This window comes from Pongo abelii, chromosome 5 (genome assembly GCF_028885655.2).
Source record: "Pongo abelii isolate AG06213 chromosome 5, NHGRI_mPonAbe1-v2.0_pri, whole genome shotgun sequence".
Lineage (NCBI taxonomy): Eukaryota > Metazoa > Chordata > Mammalia > Primates > Hominidae > Pongo > Pongo abelii.
In genome coordinates, this window is record NC_071990.2 from 27,693,481 (window position 1) to 27,709,874 (window position 16,394).

The 16,394-nt window shown below is 43.3% G+C and overlaps 4 protein-coding genes across 4 annotated transcripts; 2 read left to right on the top strand and 2 right to left on the bottom strand.

Annotated features, from left to right (window-relative positions):
* Positions 1-6,129: 6,129 nt before the first annotated feature.
* LOC100432121 (histone H2B type 1-F/J/L) lies at positions 6,130-8,529 on the bottom strand. The gene has a single exon (XM_063725142.1). It carries the CDS (start codon positions 8,435-8,437, stop codon positions 8,057-8,059), a length of 381 nt encoding a protein of 126 aa, XP_063581212.1. The 5' UTR covers positions 8,438-8,529; the 3' UTR covers positions 6,130-8,056.
* Positions 8,530-8,739: 210 nt separating this feature from the next.
* LOC112133749 (histone H2A type 1) lies at positions 8,740-11,638 on the top strand. The gene has a single exon (XM_024248095.3). The coding sequence runs from the start codon at positions 8,740-8,742 to the stop codon at positions 9,130-9,132; it is 393 nt and encodes a 130-aa protein (XP_024103863.2). The 3' UTR covers positions 9,133-11,638.
* Positions 11,639-14,522: 2,884 nt separating this feature from the next.
* On the bottom strand, positions 14,523-15,111 carry LOC100434269 (histone H2A type 1-J). Its single transcript, XM_002816576.5, has one exon. It carries the CDS (start codon positions 15,095-15,097, stop codon positions 14,654-14,656), a length of 444 nt encoding a protein of 147 aa, XP_002816622.3. The 5' UTR covers positions 15,098-15,111; the 3' UTR covers positions 14,523-14,653.
* A 205-nt stretch (positions 15,112-15,316) lies between these two features.
* On the top strand, positions 15,317-15,843 carry LOC100434652 (histone H2B type 1-M). Its single transcript, XM_002816577.6, has one exon. It carries the CDS (start codon positions 15,341-15,343, stop codon positions 15,719-15,721), a length of 381 nt encoding a protein of 126 aa, XP_002816623.1. The 5' UTR covers positions 15,317-15,340; the 3' UTR covers positions 15,722-15,843.
* Positions 15,844-16,394: the final 551 nt, after the last annotated feature.

Genomic DNA, 16,394 nt, shown 5'->3' on the forward strand with positions numbered 1-16,394 from the left:
GAAGGTTAGATCCATTTTCTTGGTTAAGCTTGTAGGTTTTCTCATCTCTTTTCCTTCCTGCAGCACAATTCTTATAAATGGCAAAATCTTCTTTTAAAATTCTCAGTCTGTAGTCTTCTTGTCCATACAGAAAATAGATTCCAGGTCAACACATTTGATAGTTTGGACTGTGCTAACTGCTCCAAAATTTGAGTACATCTTTTGGGGATGTGGGAATTTAGTGTTGTAGGCCTCAAGTGGGGTTCGTTCCCAGAATTTGGAGAGACTATAGAAATATAACCTGGTTGGCCAGGCACGGTGACTCATGCCTGTAACCCCATCAATGTGGGAGGCCGAGGCAGGTGGATCACCTGAGCTCGGGAGTTCGAGACCAGCCTGGCCAACATGGAGAAACCCTGTCTCTACTAAAAACTTTTAAAAAAATTAGGCAGGCATGTTGGTACGTGCCTGTAATCCCAGCTACTTGGGAGGCTGAAGTAGGAGAATCACTTGAACCCGGGAGGTGGAGGTTGCAATGAGCTGAGATCACACCATTGCTCCCCAGGGCGACAGAGTGAGACTCCATCTCAAAAAAAAAAAGAAAAAAAAAAAAGAAATATAACCTGGCCATAATATAAGCATAAATAAAATAGAGGACATTCTTTCAAAGCTTTTCTTAGCCTCTTATGTTTCTCAGATATTAAATAATCGGGCCAGGCGCAGTTGCTCACACCTGTAATCCTGGCACTTTGGGAGGCCGAGGTGGGCGGATTAACTGAGGTCAGGAGTTCAAGACCAGCCTGGCTAACATGGTGAAACTCCATCTCTTCTAAAAATACAAAAAATTAGCTGGGTACAGTGGCACGTGCCTGTAATCCCCTCTACTCGGGAGGCTGAGGCAGGAGAATCGCTTGAACTTGGGAGGAGGAGGTTGTGGTGAGCAGAGATCATGCCACTGCACTCCAGCCTGGGCGACAGAACGAGACTTCATCTCAAATAAAAAAAAAAAAAATAGTCAAATGCGAAATAATACAAAATAAAGTAAAATTCCAGCAACTTAATGACAGATATTGAAGCCACCTTTGCAAAATTATGACTGAGACAGTGAAAGAGATGGAATTTAACCAACTCCATCTTGCTTCTAACCTCCAAGCTGTCTTTGTTCATTCCTGGGTGTAGGCTGAACTAACTTAGGGAGAAACTTAGTTTGTAGTTTATAGTTTAAACAAAGATGGTAACAGCCCTTTCCCAAAGCAGACCTTCTTGCCTTGGGACTGGATTGCCTTTGTAGGACTAACATTAGCCACAAGATTAAAAATTATGGCAGCTGGAGGCTACAAGATTCTAACCCTCCCTAACTGCTCCTAAGATCAGTGCTTGAGATATTTTGCAGACGCTGCACTCAAGATGGGTCAGATAGCACCACCCAGATCTATTAACTGGCTCATCTGATCCTGTGGCCCCCACCCAGGAACTGACTCAGCACAAGAAGAGAGCTTCAACTCCCTATGATTTAATCTCTGACCATTCAGCACTCCTGGCTCACTGGCTTCCCCCCATCCACCAAGTTATCCTTAAAAACTCTGCTCCCCAAATGCCCAGGGAAACTGATTTGAGTAATAAAACTCTAGTCTCCTGCACAGCCAGCTCTGTGTGAATTACTCTTTCTCTATTGCAATTCCCCTGTCTTGATGAATCAGCTCTGTCTAGGCAGCGGGCAAGGTTAACCCCTTGGGCGGTTACAATATGTACATGGGAAAGTGGTTGGCCTGCTTGGAATTGGAACAAAGGCAAACTAAGCATGATGACTATCAATGAGTTGTAGCCCAAAACCAACCAAGGAAGGACTATTAGTTCATGCTAGATTGCCTGTGTGGCTGTTTAAGACAGGATTCCACCAACAGTAAGAGAGACAAGTTTTAATCCCATTCAAAATTATGAAACTATTCCTTAGTAACCAGGCTGTTTCATTTACTTTGATTTGTTACTTACTAAAGCAATTTCTGATTAACAATTTGTGGTCAGTTCTGAGTCCAGGCACATCTTCCACTATAATTAACACAATGAGTTCTAGTTTTACTATTTTCTTATAAGTTTTGTTATTGTGACTATATCCCTCAGATGCAAGCATCCCAATGAAATCTCTGCTTGAAAAGGCCGGGTGCAATGGCTCATGCCTGCAATCCCATCACTTTGGGAAGCCGAGGCAGGAGGATCACCTGAGCTCAGGAGTTTGATATCAGCTTGGCCAACATGGTGAAATCCCGTCTCTACTAAAAATACAAAAATTAGCTGGGTGCAGTGGTGTGCACCTGTAGTCCCAGCTACTTGGGAGGCTGAGGCATGATAATCGCTTGAACCCGGGAGGCAGAGGTTGCAGTGAGTGGAGATTGCACCACTGCACTCCAGCCTGGGTGACAGAGCGAGACTCCGTCTCAAATAAATGAATGAATGAATGAATGAATAAATAAATAAATAAATAAATAAATAAATAAAATCCCTGCTTGAAGCATTCCATCAGTACATCCAGGTTATAACAACCGAGGCTCATGGAAACATTGCAGAGGAAGACAGGCTAGGGGAGAATGTCAGGTTTGCAGGACCTTCTTTGGTATGGTATGAATGTGTCCCCCAAAATTAATGTGTTGGAAACTTAAGCCCCAGTGCAACAAGGTTGGGAGGTGGAGTCTTTTGGAAAATGTTTAAGTCATGAGGGCTCTGCTTTCAGGAATGGATTAATGCTGTCTTAAAAGGGCTTGACCGAGGAAGGGAGTTCATCCCTTTTTGTCCTTCTGCCATGGGAAGACATAGCATTACTCCCCACAACCTTCCCCCAAAGACACAGGACTCAAGGTGCCAATTTGGAAGCAGAGACCCGGCCTTCACCAGCCATGGAATCTTCTGGGACCTGAATCTTGTACTCCCAGCCTCCAGAACTGTGAGAAAAATAAATTTCTTTATAAATTACTCAGTCTCAGATGTTCTGTTATAGCAGCACAAATGAACTGACGTTGCTTAAGGTTTTCTAGCCTTAAATGCTATGATTATTCAATTATAGCTCATATCTTGTAAATATGTTCTGAGACAGGCTGAAGAGTAAGTTCTTATGGGGGAACATGAGGTTGTAATGAAAAAAATCAATTTAGAAAAAAGCTTTATGAAAGAAGTTGAGGACTGTACCTACGTTAAGCATGAAAATAACAAAAACAAAAAAATACCCTTATTCCTGACAATAAGCCAAAATGTTCATTTGAGAGAAGGATCACCTAGAGGGTAAACAATAAAGCCCTGTTGAAGGATACATATGCTCTCTTGTTCTCCTGTTATAAAATAAAATCCTCTTCCAGTCTTTTTATATTTCTTCATGTCAAATATCCATTCAGGCCTACTACTTCTTATAATTTAATACCTAGTAATAAAATTTCAGAACATGGCCTTGCAAATAATTTTTTTTTTTTTTTTTAGACAGGATCTCACTCTGTCGCCCAGGCTAGAGTACAGTGGCTTGATCTTGGCTCACTGCAACCTCCACCTCCCGGGTTCAGGTGATTCTCCTGCCTCAGCCTCCCGAGTAGCTGGGATTACAGGCGCGCGCCACCATGCCTGCCTAATTTAAAAAAACTTTTAGTAGAGACGCGGCTTTACCATGTTGTGTTGAGCAGGCTGGTCTCGAACTCCTAGCCTCAAGTGATCCACCTGCCTCGGCCTCCCAAAGTGCTGGGAATACAGGCATGAGCCACCGTGCCTGGCTATAAATTTTTTTTTTTTTTTTGAGACGGACTTTCGCTCTTGTTGCCCAGGCTGGAGTGCAATGGCGCCATCTCGGCTCACCGCAACCTCCACCTCCCTGATTCAAGCGATTCTCCTGACTTAGCCTCCCGAGTAGCTGGGATTACAGGCATACACCACCACACCCAGCTAATTTTGTATTTTAAGTAGAGACGGGGTTTCCTCATGTTGGTCAGGCTGGTCTCAGACTCCCAACCTCGGGTGATCTGCCTGCCTCGGCCTCCCAAAGTTCTGGGATTACAGGCAGGAGCCACCACGCTTGGCCCTATAAAATCCTAATTAACAAAATCATTCACACACACACACACACACACACACACACACACACACACAAATGTAAGGGCATGGTCTGTCTCCCTTGAAGCTACGGAATTACGATTCTCCTTCACAAAGATAGTCAAAGGATGTGATCTGATGTGTTAGATTTTTCTCTCTCCTGTTCAATATGGAGTTTTGCATCTTAGTTTGTTTGGGCCACTATAACAAAATACACTAAACTAGGTGACTAACAAATAACAGGATTTTACTTCTTACAGTTCTAAAGGCTAGGAAGTCTAAGATCAAGGAGACACCATATTGTATGTCTAATGAGGCTCACTCTCTGCTTCATAGATAGCGTCTTCTTGCTGCAATTTCATATGGTATAGGGGATGAAGAAGCTCCCTCTTTTATAGGGGTACTAATCCCATTCATGAGGATGCCATCCTTATGACCTATTCACCTCCCAAAGGCCCCACCTCTTAATACCACCACATTGGGGATTATCCTTCAACACAAGTATTTGTTTTTTGTTTTTGTTTTCAACATAAATATTTAGAGGGTAACCATTCAGATCATAGTAGTACCAGTATCCAAAACTGCCACCAAATAGTTTGTTCTAAGTTAAGATAATTGCAGAGCATCACTTAACTTGAAAAGCGTTTTCTAAAATGTCCAAATATTAGACACTGTTGAATATCCCATAGATATATATATCTATTCAGTGTGCAATTTTGATTCATTGGCTTATTTAGTTATATATTGTTATGGTAACAACGCTCTATTTGGGCCGGGCATCGTGGCTCACGCCTGTAATCCCAGCACTTTGGGAGGCTGAGGCGGGCAGATCACCTAAGTTCCGGAGTTCAAGACCAGCCTGGCCAACATGACAAAACCCTGTCTCTACTAAAAGTACAAAAATTAGCTGGGCGTGGTGGGGCGTGCCTGTAATCCCAGCTAATCAGGAGGCTGAGGCAAGAGAATTGCTTGAACCCAGCGGAGCTTGCAATGAGCCCAGATCACACCATTGTACTCTAGCCTGGGCAACAAGAGTGAGACTCCATCTCAAAAAAACAAAACAAAAAACAATGCTCTATTTGACATGTCTCTTTTTAACTGGTGATAAATACTTGTAAGAGTCTAAAAGAGACTAATAGTACTTTCTTTTGCTTTTTCTCCCACATGGTCTGACCAACAAAGAAAACTCTATGACTGCTAGATTAACAAATAACTTTAGAGTCTGCTCATTTAAATAAATGTTATTTAAGTAACATTTAAATAAATAGTGTTAAATTGGCATCTGGAATTGTGTGTATAGTATTTCAGAATCTCACTTAGTAAGTCCTTCTCAGATTATATCTAGTTGTTTTATCCTGAAGTCCTCATTTTGAGAAGCCTGCCATGATACAGAAGGAGACCACTGGTGTAGCATAGTCACAGACTACTTGCTCAGCCCCATGGATGCTCCCTTCTGCCTACCCCTGACTTTAGCCACACCACAATATTTCTGCTTTTTTGAAGGTGACACCCATTTTCTTATTGCCTAGAATGCTATTTGGCACTCTTCCCACTCCCACCCGTAATATTATTTATTCTGTGCTCCTTAGGCTTTTTATTCATATCTCTACTGCAGCATTTATCATCTTACAAAGTGTGTTTTACTGATAATCAGGTGAAGTGATTCCTTACACTACCTTTTTTTATGGATGAACAATACACACATAGGATTCAAAATTCAAAAACCATAAGAAGGTTACAATGAAAAGATCCTCCATCCATCCCTGTCTGTAGGACATCCAACTTTCTCTTTCCTCAGAGGCCACCACTGTTAGCAATTTATCCAGTATCCTTCCAAAAATATTTTACATTTATACACACACACAAACACACACAAAATTCTACTGCACATTATCCTGTATCTTGCTTTTTTTGCATTTGACAGCAAATTTTGGAGATCATCCCATTATTAGTACCTGGAGAAGCCGTATAGTATACACTGGTTATAAATAGGAATTCTGAAACCAGACTCTGGTTTTGAATCATGTTTTCACTACTCATTACCTGTTACCAACCTAAGTAACAAACATAGAGGCTCTCTAAAGAAAAATACATTTATTTGGGAATAAAGCATTGTAATGGAATCTATATGCTATAAAGTACATGTGTATTCAAGGAGGTAGAGGAAGACAAAGTTTTTAAAGAAAAAAATGAGGAGGGTTACAATAACAAGGGCGATGCCAGTCCAAGATTGGGAAGGCAGTTGTTGGGCAAATGGTCTCGTAGAAGTATTTTTTTTGTGTGTAAGGTTTTGATGACCTGTGTTTATGGTTGTGGCTCTTACCATTTTTTGTGATAGTTTTTGTTGTTAGGCACACAAGCATGAGAACCTTCTCTTTATGGCCTTTCTTGGCTCTATGTGCCAGGATTTTCTTAACATTAGTGATTTCATTTTGATTGACAACTTTCCCACTGTACAATTTCACACTTTAGGCAATTTACTCAAGCTCTCTGAACCCCCATTTTATGAACTGTAAAACAGGTATAAAAATAGTAATTTATCACGAAGTTGTTATGAAAGCTAAATGATTTAACGTATGTAGAGAGCTTTTTAGGACATTATCTGGCACATAATAAGCAGTAAATAATTATGAAAAAGAGCCTTCTTATTTTTTACTAGATAGAATGATGTACTGTAATTTATTGCTAATCAGTCAGATTGCTTCAGTCTTATACTACAAACAGTGCCGCTGAAAACCCCTGCATATATTATTTTGCATATTTTCAAAAATAGTAAATTCCTACGGGTGAAATTTCTGATGTAAAGATAGGTGCATTTTAAAATTTTGACAGGTATTACCAAATTTTCCTTTATGAAAGCACTACCAATTTGTGGGGCCACCAGCAATGATTGAGAATTAAGGTCTGGGAGGCTTATTCAGGATTTTCCATTCCTATCGCAGAATACTATGACTGGCCTATGGTGAATAGTAGATGCTTAATAAATGTTAGTAAATTGGATGGTAAATAGTATACGAAAAACAGTTGGGTTTGGGTGAAAGCAAGAAAAACTTTTAAAAATCTACTTTGGCATCTTTTGCTAGCAGGCATTGACAATTAGAAGGTAAGGTGTTAACTTTTACTGATCCCTCACTTTTTTTTTTCTGAGACAAGGCCTGGCTTTATCGCCCAGGCTGGAGTGCAGTGGTGCGATCTCAGCTCACTGTAACCTCCGCCTACCAGGCTCAAGCCATCCTCCCACATCAGCCTCCTAAGTAGCTGGGACAACAGGGGAGCGCCACCAGTCCTGGCTAATTTTTGTACTTTTTGCAGAGACGGGGTTTTGCTCTGTTGCCCAGGCTTGTTGCGAACTCCTGGGCTCAAGGGATCCGCCCGCCTCCACCTCCCAAAGTGCTGGGATTACTGGCATGAGCCACCGCCCCCAGCCCTCTATTTTCCAATTTAGTCGGAAAGATTTAAAAGGCCAGCCTTGTTTCCGTAGTGCTGTTTTTTGGTTTTTACCTCGGGTCTTTTGTAGTGCCTTAAAATCATGTCTGGTTGCGCAAGTGAGGGAAAGGATTGGGTAAAGGGGGCGCCACCGCAAGCTGCTGTGCAACATCCAGGCATCACCAAACCCACCATCTGGAGCCTGGCCCGGCGGTGTCAAACGCATCTCTGGTCTCATCTTTTTAGAAACCCGGGGATGCTCAAGGAATTTCCAGATAACGTGATCCCGGATGCGCTTGACTTACACGGAACAAACAAAGCGAAAGGCAGTCCCTGCTAAGGACTTAGTTTATGCCCTCAAGCGCAAAGGTCGGACCCTCCATGGTGTTAGCAGCTATATGCACGTACCTCATGTACATTTCACCTTAAAAGGCTTTCAAAGAGCTAGATTAATTTAGTGGATAGATCAACAAAATGATGTGTCCCCTTGCCCCCCAGTGATAGGAAGAGCGAATCAGCTCTTCTTTAGATAATAGTTGAGTGGCTCTGAAAAGAGCCTTTGGGTTTGACAGAAGAGCTTGAGAATTTACTTGGAGCTGGTGTACTTGGTGACGGCCTTGGTGCCCTCCGACACCGCGTGCTTGGCCAGCTCCCCCGGAAGCAGCAGGCGCACGGCAGTCTGGATCTCCCTGGAGGTGATGGTCGAGCGCTTGTTGTAGTGCGCCAAGCGGGAAGCCTCGCTTGCGATGCGCTCGAAGATGTCGTTGACGAAGGAGTTCATGATTCCCATGGCCTTAGAAGAGATGCCGGTGTCGGGGTGGACCTGCTTCAGCACCTTGTACACATAAACAGAGTAGCTCTCCTTACGGCTGCGCTTACGCTTCTTGCCGTCCTTCTTCTGGGCCTTTGTCACTGCCTTCTTGGAGCCCTTCTTCGGGGCGGGAGCAGACTTGGCCGGCTCGGGCATAATGACACAATACTGGTAAAACCAAAACAAGAACTTGGTCTCCTCTTTTTATATAATAGTTTATGCGGCCGAGGTAGGGGGAAGGTCTCTGCTGATTGGTGATTATCCGTGGATGACGTCAGATGCCAGTTTTGCCCAGTCAAAATAGGTATCCTGCATAATCGAGTCCTATTGGTCTAAATAAAAATAAAACGTTAGCCAATCGCACAGCTTCCTTTTCGCGCCCAGTAGAGGCTATAAAATGTACATTTTTCTACTTTCATCTCAATCTTTCTTGACTGTGTAGATACAGGCCTTTTGCCATGTCTGGGCGTGGTAAGCAGGGAGGCAAAGCTCGCGCCAAGGCCAAGACCCGCTCATCTCGGGCCGGGCTTCAGTTTCCCGTAGGCCGAGTGCACCGCCTGCTCCGCAAAGGCAACTATGCCGAGCGGGTCGGGGCTGGAGCGCCGGTGTACTTGGCGGCGGTGCTGGAGTACCTGACCGCCGAGATCCTGGAGCTGGCTGGCAACGCGGCCCGCGACAACAAGAAGACTCGCATCATCCCGCGTCACCTCCAGCTGGCCATCCGCAACGACGAGGAGCTCAACAAGCTTCTGGGCAAAGTTACCATCGCACAGGGTGGCGTCTTGCCCAACATCCAGGCCGTGCTACTGCCCAAGAAGACCGAGAGCCACCACAAGGCGAAGGGCAAGTAGAAGCCTGGATTAGTTTGCAGCAACTCAATCTCAAAGGAACCAAAGGCTCTTTTCAGAGCCACCTACGATTTTGTGGAAGAACTGAGCACTATGTTTAATATGATTTCTCGTCTTTGCCTACTTCTAAACCACTCCAAAGGTTATGTAGATCAGTCTTCTGTGTCTTGGTTAGGTAGTGACAATCTCGTTGGCTTTTTAAAAAAGCCTGGATAACATTAAAAGTATTAAACCGCCTTCATCTTAAGCTTAGTGGAAGAAAGTTTAATTTTTCCAAAGTTGGCATTATCCAAGTATGTTGAATTCTATATGGTTCACTGTCGGGTTTTACTTTTAGTCTGTTGAGAAGCAAACATGTCTGCTTTGGGGCCAGATGTTTTCTGGGTCTTGGTAAATGACAAACCGAGCATTCGACGTCCAATCCAAATCTAGATCAACGACTTGGATTCTTCATTTCTGAGAAATATCTCGAATCAGTATAACTAGTTGCATTTGAACATTAATGATTGAGTTGAGAATAAAATTAGAACAGTTACTTATGGTGCCAGGTAGTTCTCTTTGAAGGATTTTCTGAAAATTCATTGAAATTAAAATTTCCCGAGCTTTCTCTCCCCCAGCCACAGAAATCGATTTCTTAGTATAGAGATGACTCTTAATTTGTTTCAGCATGGTAAATTCCACTTTTAAAATATCTGACTTGATGTTTTTAATCTGACTTAATCAGATCTGGATGTACGAATGGAATAGATTCTTAAGACAAAATGAATTATGTTTCTAGAGTATTAGAAAAATAAGCTGCAATGGAATTACTTTAATCTGAAAGTGAAAAGTTCACATAAGGTTGTTTCTTTGACATTTTTGGGCCTTGAATTTCTCACATGCGAACCAGGTTTTCTTGGTTATAAAAATAGAAGTTTTTAAAATTTAAGTGGTCAAAAGATAGAAAATTGAGGGGACAGGTGTGTATGGCTGTCCTGTCCAGTATTGCAGCCACTAGCCAATTGTGGATAGTGATCATTGGAAATTCCATAGCATGAATTTTATATAAAATACACATTGCCTTTGGTAAAGTCAGTTCCAAAAAGTGTAAAATACCTAACAATTTTAATTTCGATAACATTGAAATATGTTGGCTCTACTGGATTAAGCAAAATATTAAAAATTAATTTTTCCTTGTTTTGTTACAATGTTGCTCCTAGATAAGTGTAAGTTACTTATATTGCTCTCATTTATTTCCACTGGAAATCGCTAGTATAGTGAACAACTGTATAGCGAAAATAGAAAATAAAATATGGAGACCATGAACTGCTAAGACTGTCAGAGGAATTGGTGAACAACAAAAATTTGAGTCCTTGGCCAATCCGGTTACTGTTGGATAGGCCTTCAACATACTTTTTGTCCAATCAGCTTCAGACTCTCACTATAAATAAGCGGCTAGCTTTCTCTTTCTCCTTAAGTGAATCTAGCTCTGAAGGCATGGCGCGTACGAAGCAGACTGCTCGCAAGTCCACCGGCGGCAAGGCTCCGCGCAAGCAGCTGGCCACCAAGGCGGCTCGGAAGAGCGCTCCGGCCACCGGCGGTGTCAAGAAGCCCCATCGCTATCGGCCTGGTACAGTGGCTCTCCGCGAGATCCGCCGCTACCAGAAGTCCACCGAGCTGCTGATCAGAAAGCTGCCTTTTCAGCGTCTGGTGCGTGAGATCGCGCAGGACTTCAAGACCGACCTGCGCTTCCAGAGTTCCGCGGTGATGGCGCTGCAAGAGGCGTGCGAGGCCTACCTGGTGGGGCTCTTTGAGGACACCAACCTGTGCGCCATCCACGCCAAGCGGGTGACTATCATGCCCAAGGACATCCAGCTTGCACGTCGTATCCGCGGCGAGAGGGCTTGAGTCTCAAGGACTCACCGATTACATACCCAAAGGCTCTTTTCAGAGCCACCCACGTGCGCGCTGAAAAGATCTGTTTCTCTGAGGAATTATTGTTTTGCCTGTAGTAGATAAGGCCCATTTCCAGACGTTATACAATCTGTTTTGTAGTTTTCTGCTAACCTGTACTGTGGTGTGTATATTTCTTGCCAACACGCCAGGACTGAAGTTGGAAAAATTCAGGTTAATGTAGCTCATGCTGGCTAAAGTGAAAACATTCTCCCTCCGCCCCCCGTTCCTAAGCAGTGTTTCTTTGAACTTTTTCAAGCCGGATTTTGGGCCTGTTTAAACCACTTAAATGTAGTTAATGACAGATGGTTTGAGGATTAAAAGTCGTCTGGAGAAAGCCCGCCAGAGAAAATTCCCTTTGAAGCCCCATGTAAAAATACGTGTGTGTGACAGTGTTTTCTCTGACTTCTGACAGTGGCTAAAACTTTGAACTGTCAGGAGTATTCAAAATAAGACTGCCTTGTAGGTAAGCCTGTGGTAGTTTTTTTGAGCACAGGATAAAATACTTGAGTCTTTGCTTAAATGTTACCTTCTTATTGAGGCTTTGTATGACTAAATAAAATCTGTATAATCCCCACCTATTTTTTTCACCCTAGAATTTGTCACTATATGCTGTACCAGAGTTTGCCGATGTATTGCTTGTGTGTTCTAAAATACAGGCTCCTGAGAGGAGGAACTTTTGTTTACTCGCATATCTCCAGTAACGTAGGAGATTTTGATCAGTATTTGTTGGATAAATGAATGAATGCATGGGTATATAATAGTAAGGAAACATACCCACATGGAAAATCTCAAATGAGAGAAATACATCAGCTTGGTAGATGTGCTCAAATCAGCTTCTTGTGGGCCATAAAAGCCCTTACCTCATCCATTCTTGTATTCAGAATGCTAGATTTCTATAACTTTACTTCTGTGAGCTCTCTAGCATTCTTACAAGTATTCAAGATTTTCCCTGGCAAATTGGCTTGTGTATGTGTGTTATCATCTCTGTCTCTCCTTAGCTTAGCTTGTGAAGGATGTAAGTGGAAAAATCATAGTATTTTTACGCTGATTTTTAAAAAGCAGTTTTAATTCTCTATCTTGTTTCAGTTGGCTATTTATGTATCTTCAGTTATTAGAATTGGTTACATTCTTAATATACTTTTTTGGAAATTTGATATCAAGATCACTACTGCAACATTCACAATCTGCTCATCCTCATCTTGTGTGTGGGTTCATGATTTCATTATTTCCACTATATGGAATTTAGAAAGATAAATAATTTATGATTAATATTTTACAAATTAAAATAATGCTTTAATACTTTAAATTGGAATCAACACCCTAAGCAAAACAAAAGAGTTTTTCCCCTCTCAGAAATTAGCTTTCTTCTGGAAAGGAAGATACACCATTTTGGAGGGAAGCAATGCCTCTAGGACACTTAGGGGCCCAACTGCTAAACCGATGGGTATTGTTGAGTGTGTAAGTAGTGCATTCCTTCTTTCTGTGCTGGGAAACTAAGAGCTAGTAATAAATCAGGGAGGGCTCACACAGAGACTACCTGGTATGTACTAATCAATACTCTTGCTGGCTGGGTAGGGCATCCTCTCCTGGAGATATGCAGCCAATATACTCCCAGTTAAATTTCCAGTTATAATTACATGAGGAATTATTTATTTAAGGGACAGTGAGTAGTTCTAGTTATGTGGAAATGAATACTCTATGTCTTTTCAAAACACTCCATGTACTGAATTACAATAGTCTGGTAACCATCCAACTCAGCTAATTTGTCAGGAGTTCATGACCAGCCTGACCAACGTGGCAAAACCTTGTCTTTACTAAAAATAAAAAAAATTTAGTCAGGTGTGGTGGCATGTGCCTGTAGTCCCAGCTACTCGGGTGGCTAAGGCAAGAGAATCGCTTGAACTCGGGAGGTGGAGGTTGCTGTGAGCCGAGATCGCGCCACTGCAGTTCAGCCTGGGCGACTGAGGGAGACTCCATCTCAAAAACAGAAAACAAACAAAGAAAAAATAAATTTAAAAAAAGGACATAATTCTTGTGTCTGAATTTCCTGAGATGGCAAAACTCATAAGTGGCATAACAATCCTTTTCAAGGCCCAAAATAAAAGGACCTTGACATGCCCATACATAAATATGGACAACAGGCCGGGCGTGGTGGCTCCTGCCTGTAATCCAAGCACTTTGGGAGGCCGAGGCGGGTGGATCGCTTGAGTCCAGGAGTTGGAAACCAGCCTGGGCAATGTGGCAAAACCCCATCTCTCCAAAAAATAAAAAAATTAGCCAAACGTGGTGGTGTGCACCTGTGGTCCCAGATACTCAGGAGGCTGTGTTGGGAGAACCGCTTGTGTCCAGAAGTTGGAGGATGCAATGAGCCGAGATCGTACCACTGTCCTCCAGCCTGGGTGACAAAGCGAGACCCTGTCTCAAGAAAAAAAAAGGATAACATGAGGAACTGGCCTCACTATTCTCAAAATAGCCTTTGGCTTTTCTCATCAGTGCTCTTGGAATCAACTTAATAAGTATTCAGAACCATCCTTAACATCGAACATCACCAGCTTGGACTACTATGCTTGGCCATCTACTTATCCAGCAGTTACTAAGTATTTAACTCACTTACTAATTTTAAGTGTTTACAGGATACATTTGTAACATAACACCCAGGTACAAAAAGGTTAATTACATACAGAATTAAACAGAAAAATATCAGAACACATACAATGAAGTTAACTATTATTAACATGTGATTTCAGCAGTGCACTAACATATATACATGTAATTATTGGGTCACTGCAGAACATGTATATGTTTGAAAGACTCTTAATTGGAAGACTTCTAAGGCCAATTTTCTTTTTTATTCCAAACTCTTGTAAGTGCAAAAATTAAAAATAGAAAACAAAACATGACCAATGTATACATTGGTAAATATAAAACTGCCTGGTTTTCTTTAAACATACCCATTGAGCAGCTCCTTTCCTAGAGGCCAGGAAATAGGGCTGAGGACTCTACCCTCAGTTTTCAATCTAGAGACTGTGAAACTGTAGAGAAATATACCGCCTAGTAGCAACCCATATACTTTTTCTAGTAAGCATATTGAAAACCGAATACTATACTATATTCCTTACAGCCCAGTGAGTTTCCCAGAATCATAAATAAAACCCACCGGTATCTACTATGTAACTCCCAGTAAGATGCTTTGACTTTTGTCAAAGTTGTGTCCCAGTAAAATGCCTTCAAGATACCACAAACTGGCCTGGCGTATTGGCTTATGCCTGTAATCCCAGCACTTTGGGAGGCCTAGGCGGGTGGATTACCTGAGGTCGAGTCCGAGTGCAGCCTGGCCACCAAAGCAAAACCCCTGAAAACACGTGTTAGCAAACGTACCTTGTTATTATCTACATTAAGAACTAAAAAAAAAAAGAAAAAAAAACCTTGAAATTCTGGCAACGTACACAGGTTAAGGATTAAAACCGTAACATCATGAGTGTATTGTGGAGTGGTGAAGCAGCTGAAAACGGAATCGTGTCATCTTTTCATGATCGTTGAAGTGGCTCTGAAAAGAGCCTTTGTTTTTATGCGCTTTTCAACTCGGTCTTTACTTAGTCTTGTGGTGGCTCTCAGTTTTCTTTGGCAGCAGCACGGCCTGGATGTTGGGCAGGACGCCACCCTGTGCGATGGTGACTTTGCCCAGAAGCTTGTTGAGCTCCTCGTCGTTGCGGATGGCCAGCTGGAGGTGACGCGGGATGATGCGAGTCTTCTTGTTGTCGCGGGCCGCGTTGCCAGCCAGCTCCAGGATCTCGGCGGTCAGGTACTCCAGCACCGCCGCCAAGTACACCGGCGCTCCAGCCCCGACCCGCTCGGCATAGTTGCCTTTGCGGAGCAGGCGGTGCACTCGGCCTACGGGAAACTGAAGCCCGGCCCGAGATGAGCGGGTCTTGGCCTTGGCGCGAGCTTTGCCTCCCTGCTTACCACGCCCAGACATGGCAAAAGGCCTGTATCTATACAGTCCAGAAGAACTGAGATGAAAGTAGAAAAACATACATTTTATAGCCTCTACTGGGCGCGGAAAGGAAACTGTGCGATTGGCTAACGTTTTATTTTTATTTAGACCAATAGGACTCGATTATGCAGGATACCTATTTTGATTGGGCAAAACTGGCATCTGACGTCATCCAAGGATAACCACCAATAAGCACTGACCTATTCTACTCCTAATTTGCATAATAGCGTTTAAATAAAGAGGACGAAGCAGCCATAGCGTTGTTGTCTTTTGTTTTTCACCATGCCTGAACCAGTCAAATCTGCTCCAGTCCCTAAAAAGGGCTCCAAGAAGGCTATTAACAAGGCTCAGAAGAAGGATGGAAAGAAGCGCAAACGCAGCCGCAAAGAGAGCTACTCTGTTTATGTGTACAAGGTGCTGAAGCAGGTCCACCCCGACACTGGTATCTCCTCCAAGGCTATGGGGATCATGAACTCCTTCGTCAACGACATCTTTGAGCGTATCGCCGGAGAAGCGTCACGCCTGGCGCATTACAACAAGCGCTCGACCATCACTTCGAGGGAGATCCAGACGGCCGTGCGCCTACTGCTGCCCGGGGAATTGGCCAAGCACGCCGTTTCCGAGGGCACCAAGGCCGTCACCAAGTATACCAGCTCCAAGTGAGCCTCTCGCTGCAGTTACAGGTCCTCCCTGACCCACACCCCAAAGGCTCTTTTCAGAGCCGTCCACGTTTCAAGAAAGAGCCAGTTCACTGTTAAGTTTGTCTCCCGTTAGGTACCCTTTGGGGCTCGCTTGGTACTATAAATGTACGTGTGTGTGTGTGTGTGTGTGTGTGTGTGTGTGTGTGTATGTGTGTGTGGTGTAGTCTCACTTTGTGGCTCGCTTGGTACTATAAATGTACGTGTGTGTGTGTGTGTGTGTGGTGTAGTCTCACTTTGTTGCCCCCCCTGGAGTGCAGTGGCACGATCTCGGTTCACTGCAATCTCCACCTTCCGGGTTCAAGCGATTTTTCTGCCTCAGCCTCTCGAGTAGGTGTGACCACAGGCGTGTGGCACCAGGCCCTGCTAATTTTTGTATTTTTAGTAAATACGGGGTTTCACCACGTTGGCCAGACTGGTATCGAACTCCTGACCTTAGGTGGTCCACTTGCCTCGGCCTCCCAAAGTGTTGGGATCACAGGTGTGAGCCACTGCGCCCGGCCCAAAATATTTTGAAGAGGATTATTAGCAAGTATGAGTGACCGTGGCTTAGGGAAGACACAACCTCCTGAGACCATGAGAAAGTGGTTCTGAGGCAGTCAGAATGCAACTGTTTTGTACATTTTAGGGAAGCGGAA